Source organism: Pundamilia nyererei, unplaced genomic scaffold (assembly GCF_000239375.1).
Source record: "Pundamilia nyererei isolate P.nyererei 1_Seehausen unplaced genomic scaffold, PunNye1.0 scaffold00019, whole genome shotgun sequence".
In the NCBI taxonomy this organism is placed as follows: Eukaryota; Metazoa; Chordata; class Actinopteri; order Cichliformes; family Cichlidae; genus Pundamilia; species Pundamilia nyererei.
This window is the reverse complement of record NW_005187420.1, coordinates 872,427-883,073: the sequence shown is the minus strand read 5'-3', so window position 1 is coordinate 883,073 and position 10,647 is coordinate 872,427. Positions and strand designations below refer to the sequence as shown.

The window sequence follows — 10,647 nt, the reverse complement described above, 5'->3', positions numbered from 1 at the left end:
ATAATTTTATATTATTGTTAATAATAAATTAATTAAAGCAACAAAACAACCTGAAGAGCCGGTTTGGAGCCGAAAGAGCCGGAAATCCCATCACTACAAAGTATTGACTCAGGGGGCTGAATAATTACTCACACCCCACTTTTCAGTTATTTATTTGTAAAAAAATGTTTGGAATCATGTATGATTTTCGTTCCACTTCTCACGTGTACACCACTTTTGTGTTGGTCTTTCACGTGGAATTCCAATAAAATTGATTCATGTTTGTGGCTGTAATGTGACAAAATGTGGAAAAGTTCAAGGGGGCGAATATTTTTGCAAGTTACTGTAATATCCAAAACAAAAAAAGAAGTTGTGGTTAAAGCAGCATTTCCTTCTCAATGCTGTTTCCTTGTTAATAAAATTAGGTTTGAATGAACTTGACTCTGATTTGCATTGCACAAAACTGAGAAATCCAGGAAATATCTTGAGCTGCAGGTTAATGTTTAAACCCCCAGCACTGATATCTGATACCATTTCTTGTACTCACACAACAATTTAAAACCTATTTTCCACTGCAAACCTCTTAAAATATCAAATTTAAGCTTTTGTATTCCTCTGAAAAGACAAATATAGAAGAATAAGAAGGGAGAAAGAGAGAAGGAAATGGCTTGGTCGAGCACCTGGCTCCTATTTTCAGTTTAACTGTCTACATGATTGGTTGGTAATACGTGCATGTGTGTGTTCTTGTCTGGAGCTGAGTTTGTCAGCTGCATTGCGTGGGTTAAGGTAATAAAGGGCTCACTGTGTGTGCGGTGGCAGGTGTGCTTGGAATCATGCACACACCCAAAGACAAACACAAAGGACAAACAGGAACAGAACTAAAAGTGAGAGACCTTTGTCATCTAGAAGAAGTGCAGTGCAGTTTTGAAAGTAGAGGTGAGAGTGCAAGTGTTGGTGAATGGGTGCCAGACAGACAATTGAGAAGAGGAAGAAAATGCTGATGAAAGGCAGCAGTGTAAGAACATTACGCATCTGTGCAACTTAGCTATCTTATCTTCCATCACCATGCAAAACCATAACAGACTACTCGAGTGGCTGAAGTCCTTCCTTAATACATGACCTATTAAAGGCTTTGTGCTAAATGGCTAAGGTGCAGCAGAAGAGAAAATATTTGATCATGTTTGCCAACATCAAATAATGTCCTGCGTATTCTGCCTCCTGAGTGTATTGGATATACACTGAATAGTATCCCCTGTGGAACGCTCCAAATGCAGTCAGAATCTAGGCTGAACTGCAAGACAATTACTTTTACAATGCACGTGGTAATGTCACGTTGTGCAAATGTCAGCTTCACAGGAAAAACAGACAAGCAAAAAACTGTGTTTCAGTCAATCGTACTGCAATTATGGTTTCCCACCAGCAGCTACCAAGAATGAGATCCAAAAGAAAATCCTCTTCAAGCTCAAGTATTATTTTGGAACAAACATGTTGCCAACACAATAAAAAGTAACTGTGCAAATACTCAGTAGTGGTAGGGGAAACACACACACCACTTTGGAATGAGACACTTGCTAAGGCATTCTGTTGCACTGTGCACACAGAAATGTAAGGCTCTAACAACTGTAACACATTTAGCTACATGTGAGGCCTTGACAAGTTTTTTCTTGTTTCACATCTTGTGTGACGTTTCACTGGTTCGACCATCTTGACCTAAATCTGAAGTGTTCTGAAATGTAATTCTCACTTTCAGTCTTGCTCAGACTATGTTAGCTTGTGATCTCTTGGTAGGTGTTTCTCACGGGGGCCCCTTTCTTGTTAAATTAAGCAACAAAGGGTCAAAGCTTTCTGGGGTTCTCAATAATTACTTTATAGCTCTGTCATAAAAGAGAAGCTAGCTTTTGCAGCAGAAACAACAGGGTCCTGAATCAGCTCTACTTGCCACAAGTTCATCTGACCTCGGTACATTTCACACCATTTTAAAACAATTATTCAAATGGGTATACAACAAAGATAGTTTAACTTAAAGTTGTTAGTTCCTGACACATAATTAGCTAATTGGATGGGGCTAAGGCACTTGAATTCTCTGCTTTGTCCCAATTGACTCTGAAGGCAGATGTTGGCGGTGGGAGTGATGTCACTCGCAAGTTCAGAAAAGACGCCTGGTCACAACTGTGCAACAGTGGTAGGTAGTGCATTGTACAAGTTTTTACAGTTTTGGTAATGTTCATGTGCACGACTACCATTTTGGACTGTGAAGTTGGGGTTTGTGGAGCTGAAAGTCCAACTTGAGGGAAACTGGGACTCAGAAATTCAGAGATCAAATGCAGCAGATCCATAAACAGCAGTAGAACTTTAAAACTTGTAATCTCTACTGCAACCTTTGTGTATTTCGTGTTATTGTGACTTGCTAAATAAGTTATAGACATGATCCATGAATGTGCTACAGGGGGGTTTTAACCACAAAATCAAGCACTGTGCTGTCTTTCTAATGATGCGCTACCTTGCTAAAGCACAAAACAAATTCTATTTTTTCTTGCTTTTCTCACTTCACTGCTAGAATCGAGTCACTGAGTGGAAAGTGGACAACTTGCAAATGACTCCCAGATCAGACATCCAACTTCTGGGGGAAATGGAAATCAGCACTGCATACAGGCTTTCTGGTTGTAGGAAAAGTGGAACAGACTACACAGGGTACCGCTGGCTGGAATGCTAGCCTGGAATAAAACAAACAATAACAAACTTGTCAGATATGAAACTATATCTATCAAAATGACTGAGCACAACTTTAAACCACTTACTTCCTTTTAGAAACAACCAGAGAGAATGAAGCAGCAGCAGGTCCTTCCCCAATTGATGCGACATCAGGTGAAATCATATAATAGCAACCTAAGGTTTTTCCAAGCAATCATTTGCATTGATAGCAGTTTCAACAATACTAAAAGTATTATCCTCAACTGTATGCTGGACCAATGGTTCTCAACTAGTGCACAATAATGTAAGCATAACTTCCTTAGGAAGCCAGTGTGCACAGCATATTGAGAAAAAAAATACAAATAAAATAGAAATATTACAGTATAACTTCACTCCATTGGGCACATTTCTGGAAACTCAAAGGAGCTCATACAAAACTCTATTGTTAACCTGCAAGACACACTAACTCACTTAGGGGGCAATCGGAACAAGTCACATGTAATAAAACATCTACTTCAGGTGACATTACGGAAAAGTCAAAATCTTTAGATTTGTCAGTAAGCATGTGTTCACCATTTTTTAGCTCCTAAAAGTCTTATTTTACACATTTTTCTTGACAATAGCAAAATATTGCTGACAATCACCACACATAGCGCCAGATCAACAGATTCTCATCAATCCTTCCTCTTACAATGCAAGAAGTGAAAATATGCTGTTTGTCACATCTGTTGTTTGCACGCTTTTCCATGCTCGATCTAGATGTTTGTCTTGCAAGGTATGGAAGTATGTTTAACAAAAATCATATCTTAAAAATGTTCTCTGCATATCTGATCGAATACTGTGATGATAACTCTTGGAGAATAAAGCTACTTAGCGCATAATAACTTGTCACAAAGTGACAAGTCACAAATTGTTTGCACAATCAACAAAATGTGAAAATGTTTGCTCATCGTTCTAACAACTTGAACTCTAATTTCAGAATTGCGCAAAATAAAAACTGTAATAAGTAGCACCATATGTGAAACCAGACACAGCTGCAGTCCAACCACCAGACAAGTGTGTCTGATGACTGAAAGGAAACCTTGTGTCTAGAAAGATAACTTACAGTTTACCACGTTCCTTGCTGGGGCCCCTGGATGTCTCTGAGTGAAGACTTATCTTTGACATATGTGCACATTTAGCACATGAAAATGGGGTGTTAGTGGTTTTAGATTAGAAGCTGCACAAGATGCTTCAAGTCCAATTATGAAAGCAGATGATGGTAAAGGATATTCAGACCATATATGTATAAAGGTTGACATTTGTGTTAAGTGTCTGTCCCTGGTTTTCTCACCTTTACCTCATTCTAAAAGTCTCTAGCTCCTGATTGGTTAGTTCATGGACAAGGGCTCAGAGGGAGGAAATTTACATGGTGGTAGAGATGAAATGTGAACAATAAAGATGCTTCTTATAAAGTTATCCATCTCCCTCTTACTGATTCTTCTAGATAAGACAGAACTGCATGTGGACCCACATATAACAACAGGAGTTCAACCTTATCAACTAAAACAGTCATGTTTGATTATTGATTTAATCTCCCCCAGCCTATTACAAAATAAATATGGTCACTGTCTTTGTAACACCACCAAACAAATCAATAAATGAAAGCATCTTATTTTACTCTGTGAAGGTGACGTCAATGCTGAAATGCATTATGCTTACAGACAAGGTGGGGGAGGTTGACAGATTAAGGAAGTGTGAGAAGAGACACAATAGACAACATGCACCACGATAATTAGTATTGTGTAGTAGAGTGTGTATTATGTATAGCAAAACAATCACCTTACCACTTAAATAAATGAAAAATAAAAATTAACTTATTCACTTGGAACATTCAAACTGAGGAATTCATTTGTGAGGTTTTTAAAGAAAAATATGCTTAGGAAATATTTCTATGCTAACATGAATTCAGTGGTGGTATACTTTCAAAACAAACAAACAAACAAAAAACAAACAAACTTTCTTTGTTGTCTTTGTTTGATAGCAGCCTCCACCCTTTAGCAGACGATTGGGAGTATAGCACCTCCTCTTTATGTTTCTTTCTTCTGCAGTCCTCACCTAGGATGTCTGAACACCAGCAGTAAAATGTAATAACAGCATATTGTGTGCTGCACATGAAGTGTGAAGTGCAGTTCAGAGAGTTCAATGGGGTTTTTCTTCATTTCTGTTTCTTCTTCATCCTCTTTATCTTGAAGTCAGACAGAAGATCTGCAGGCTATGGGGGCTAGACACACAACAACACACATACGCACAGACAAGTCTGCCCCTATGCATTATTAAAACACTATTAAAGCAGCATCGCACACAAGCAGTAAACCACACACATGGGTCCTCATCTGCTGGGCTTTATCACCATGGTGATGGTTGTGCAGCTGACTTGAGGCCAGCTGGTGGAGTCTAGCTGTGATGATGTGATGTGAGTGACATGTATGTGAATTAGAATGAGAGACAGAACAAAGAGAGAAGACATCACACAGCAGCACTGAGAATGAGCCTACCCATAAAACTGCCTGGAAGCACCTCAAACACAAGGCACAGCTCACATACAGAGTTTATTGATTCTTGTATTGATTGCGAGTCCCAATGAGCATTTATTTTGCAATTCATTTCAGTATCCTTAAAGTGGTAGGAGTAGCATTAACACTACAGACAGTGTGGCATCTGTTCCTTCCAGTCTCATATAGACTGTAAGGAGCGTGCTGGGGCAGGTCTGCTGTCTGGTTGGCACAAGCAGAGATATGTGTTTGTTTCATTTCATGATTACAGACTTTCTACTACCAAACATCCAGGACATCATTCCACGCTGACTGAATCACTCTTTTGAAGGACTTTCTTTTCTCACCTTACTCCGAATTCCACTTCACATTTGGCTAGGACAAGCATTGTTTGTACATAGAAACAACACATTATATTGCAAGTACTTTAACTCAGTTTTGAGGGGGTACAGGTATGGGCATTTCTGGGAATTCAAAGGGCTTCAGAACTTCCATTTTATTCTCGTGGGAAGAATGTAAGAATGAGGCATAATTGCAAGGTCAACACTGTGGACCTCTGAAATTATATTGAAATGGAAGAAAAGAACATTTGAAAAGCACTTGACCTGGTACTGAAAAGTTAGATGAGAAATTTGAATTGGATTGCCATGTTTCTCACACGACATTTAGTACACAAATGAAATTATTATTCGTTAGGATCTCACAAGAGACTGAAAAAAAATCTATTCATCTGCAATAATTAATATTTGGTGGCATGTTTCTGTTTTGGAAACTCTCTGCATTCTACACAAATATAGCATAGAAAAGAACAGGCATCAGTGACAACAAATACAGCATCAAGTGTACTATAGGATTAAAAAGTCAGACACTGTATGAAAGCAGAGGCTGGCCTCCAATACTAATGATGTACTTGAATGTTCATTTAGTTTACTGGAGGGTTCTCTTGAGTTTTTAAGACTGTACTGCAAACAAAACAAAACAAAACAAAACAAAACAAAACAAAACAAAACAAAACAAAACAAAACAAAACAAAACAAAACAAAACAAAACAAAACAAAAGATCACTGACTTCTACCGTCACTGACAGTGGAAAATAAAACTTTTCACATTTTTGTCAGAATGGATTTAGTGGATTTTATTCCTCATCATTTAAAAACTCCCCCAAAACCTCTATGTTATAGACTTCTAAGTGGCATGACTGTATAAAATATTTCGAAACATTTCAAAAGTTAGGCTGAAAGCTGAAAATGATAATAGGACGTGTAAAGCACACCGATCATGTGAGTTTGATGTTTACAACATAGGTTACATGACTGTGTCGGTTGCACATCTTTCCTGTCTGCGGTCTTTGTCTTCATTTGTCTGTGTGTTTGTTTTTTATACATCTCTTGCTGTTTTAGACTGATGACTATTATGAATGCCTGTTTTTTTCTGCTGAAATACTCGTGTTCCTCCCCCCAGTTTAACCAAATCATTTTTAATGTTTCATAACTTTCTTTAAACAAACATTTAAAGAAAACTGTATTTTTTTAAGCACTGAATATAAATTACTGCTGAGGCAGGAATGCCTCTAATAATCATGCAGATAACTGATAAAGCCTTGGCCTTTGATGTATTGATTATTTTCTTTCCTTTTTTGTAATCCAGCAACCTGAGATTAGTCTCAATAGAATATCTAGACTTTACTTTCAGTTAATGAGCATGAGATAAACTGATATGTGGTTGCTAACACCATTGTTGTAGCTCTGGCTCCACCCTGAGGCTGAACTGTGTTATCTGCTCTGGATACTCTTCAGCTGGGTGTAGACAGAAAGTGCTGAGTATATGGTATTTCAAAACTGTTTAATATGCAGGACTGCTTTGTTTTTTCAATGAGCACTCATTTCAAAGCTTTTTATAGAGTAGCGCATGACAATGCCTGATAAACTCTGAGATATATTTCCATTGTTTCAACACACAGTACTGAAACTACCGTTTTCAAGCTCCACACGGGATTAAATATTTATAATGATTTGCAAATTGCTGTTTTCTTTCATTTATATTCTAAAGACTGTACCAGTGATGTTGGAACTGGATTATAAAGCGTGACCACTTGTGTGAAAAGCAGTAGGAATGTATATACAAATGAATCCATTACCTGTCACTGAAAAGTGTCACCAGTGTTCGATCTGGGTGAGGGGGCACTAAATCCTCACTGAAAGTCACCAAACATACCTCCGACTGTGCAGACAGTCACAAAACATAAAAGTAAAAAAACATAGTCAAGTCATTACACAAATATTTTAAGGTAGAATAACGTTATATGTAGTAGGTCAGAGCTGATTTAAAAGATTTGTAACATAGTTTAGAAGTTTCCAAAGGAAGGTTTTCAGGTTATCAGCTGCAGTTATCAGTTTTCCTTGACTTTGTGTCCACCTTGAACATGAGGCATAATTTTTCATAACAGATGCATTTTTATTAAAGGCTGACATATAAAACAGAATGACACAGCAGTAGCAGCGAAACACACAGACAGATATAATTAGAGAGAAATGCACCTGGCAGTTTAGTGTTACAGTCTTCTTTATTTACATACATGTTACTTTACATTTGACTTTGACTAGTACTCTGTACTAAGATTATAGCAAGACGTATATACGACTGTCCAAGCCACCAGGAACCAGCAGTGAAAAACTAAGATTAAAAAACAAACAAACAAAACATAATAAAGACCATTTTTCTCCATTATAAAATTCATAGTACTTGTACTGGAGTATCATCTAGTGATATTTCTCATCAAAAACACAGCTGATTAGGAGAACCAAATAGAGGAAACTCATTTAGGAGGGAACAATGAACTCACTAATATGCCAGAAAATGACTGCTGCCTCCAGTAGAGGTGACACATTCTTGCTATAATTGGATCTACGACACTTCATCAGATACGAGATAGAAATGAGAGTCGTGTAAAGTTCCTCCCCTTGTGCATCAATGGTCACGATTCATTAATTTCAGCCCAGATAAGTGACTATAAACGCATCAAACACACTAGCTGTCATCAGACTGGAGCATCTTCTCGATCTCTTGATCCCACTGGTCATCTTTGTTGCCCGATTCAGTCACCACCTCATACTCCTGAAGTTCTTGCTGCAGCTCCTTTTCCCAATCTGCTGATTCGTCTGGATATAAAAGGGAGGAAATATTATGAGCAAAGCCATTCTCTTACAGAACAAGAAATACTTTGAGCTTAAAAAAAAGGATAGGAACTCTTCCAAAGCCAACCATCAGGAGAAGGACTGTCCTTCTTGTCCAGCACCAGCTGCTCCATCTCTTTCCTTAGGTCCTCCTGGTTTATGGCCGTTGAGTCAAAAGCATCACTAACAAACTCGGACACTCCGGGACTTGTTGAAATCTCCTCATCTTCTTCATGTGTTGGCTATGAGGAAAACAGGCAGCAGAGAAAGAGGAGAGCGACTCTTGTTTTTTTTTTTTTCTTAACTTCTCAAAAGGTGGTTGGAAAAGTTCAACGTGTGCAGTGCTTTTACCTTCTGTATGTCACTGATGGAAACTGGCGGCGTTTTTGGTCTGACATTGTCTACAAAGAAATAACACATTGATATTACAATGGACTTACTCTTTAACCTCTGACCTTTGGACGGTGTCTGAGGTCATTTATCAAAATATGAGCACAAACCTTATTAGCTTTTACCATGGATGCCGCCTGATCCATTTAGGTAACTCTATAATACTATATGATATGACTTCTTTACCTTTCAGTCCTTAAATAAAATATCTAATTTGTTTACCAGTTCAACCAAGCAGAAAATAAAAAAGAAATGATGTTTTACATGTTTATATTGAATAATTAAAAAAGACAGATTTCTTTCCCTAATTAAACAATTGAATCAGACATTCAGATATTGTGTTGGAAGTCCACAGGTGCTTCCCAAACAGTCCACAGGTGCTTCCCAAACAGTCCACAGGTGCTTCCCAAACAGTCCACAGAGCTTCCCAAACAGTCCACAGGTGCTTCCCAAACAGTCCACAGAGCTTCCCAAACCGTACCAAAACAGTATTTAGCTCCATTTTATACATTGTAGCAAAGTACTGTGACTTGGGGGTAGTGTTAAAAATATATGGAACAACTGGTAATGTGGGCTGCTCTTTATGTTTCCACCGGTTTTGATCCTTTAGCTTAGAGAGGAAGCCTTCATTACATAACATGCCTCTTCCTGGTGATCATCCTTTTCCTGGTTCCTTTAGCTTATCAACCAATCAGCATTCTATCTACATAAAGCATCACTGTTGGGTAACTTGTTCTTGGCTTTTTGGACAACTGCTCTCAGCGCTACTGAAAGCCTTTGTGTTTGCTGGATTACAATTTCGCTCTCTCTGTAGCCAATGAGCTACTCAAACAGACGAGGACAATAAATTCCACATCAGTCTTAACAAACACTGTATGTGCCCATTTAAATAAGGGAGGAAAAGAGATTTCAGCGATGCATTAAGATGATTGGGTTTTTCCATTTCCTTCATTATTATTTCACATCAAATAGACACCTTCCTTTTATTCTGAATGCTGTTGCCAGAGTATCAATAAAGCCCAAGAAAAGAACACATGGCAGCAATTTCTGCCATCGATTCCCGTGTGTCAGAGAACAATTTAAAGTACTGCTGTTTGGATATAAAGCTCTCTGTGGCTCTAGACCACAAAAGATCTGACTGAGTAATCTTTATTGTACAAGTACTCTTGAATTCTCAGACCATCTGGCAGAGGGATGCCAACTTTTCCCAGAGAACAAAATAAATATAGCTTTTAGCTCCTTTCACAGTATCTGCTTTTGCATTTTAAACTGATATCTTTCCAACTTTTAGAGAGCTGTGCCCCTTTCTTTCTTACATGGTGTTTAGGTGCCTGCAAACTGTAAAATAACACAGCCTAAGTTGCAGGACTGTGAAGGTCTTTGACTGTATAAACCACCTTTATAAAGCCATGACCAAAGATTTTGAAAAGAGATTTTCAAATCACTACATTTAATTTTTCCACTGTGGAATTGGGGTTGTAAATCTGCCCTGCCTTCCTGCAGCTGTGATACCACAAAGTTTTCTTGGTGATCTCTACCTCTCTAGCAGAGCTAAAAATTCAGACCTGTTAGGACGATGTCTTCAGGTGAAACACTGGCCCCTTTGTCCACACTATCGTTCCGCTGCTGCTGGGCTGCCAGGGCTGTGAGCTGAGCCGACTGCTTGATCAGAGACACCCGGTAGAAATAGTTCCGCCAAAACATCTCCTCCTTCACACTGTCAAACACAAACATGTCACCATCAGTTTTAGGTTGACTCTGCTATAAATGGAGGCAAAAACAGGTACATTTGCATGCGCACACACACACACACACACACACACACACACACACACACACACACACACACACACACACACACACACACACACACACACACA

At 38.5% G+C, this 10,647-nt stretch overlaps 1 protein-coding gene across 1 annotated transcript in view; it reads right to left on the bottom strand.

Moving 5' to 3' along the window:
- Window positions 1–7,650: 7,650 nt before the first annotated feature.
- The window catches only part of syap1 (synapse associated protein 1), an 11,328-nt gene continuing 8,331 nt past the window's right edge, over window positions 7,651–10,647 (bottom strand). The window contains exons 7-10 of the mRNA XM_005726315.1: window positions 10,333–10,484; window positions 8,729–8,778; window positions 8,466–8,619; window positions 7,651–8,362 (exon numbers count right to left, since the gene is read on the bottom strand). Of these exons, the coding sequence (XP_005726372.1) occupies window positions 8,232–8,362; window positions 8,466–8,619; window positions 8,729–8,778; window positions 10,333–10,484 (487 nt within the window). The 3' untranslated portion in view covers window positions 7,651–8,231. The remainder of the gene's footprint in view (window positions 8,363–8,465; window positions 8,620–8,728; window positions 8,779–10,332; window positions 10,485–10,647) is intronic.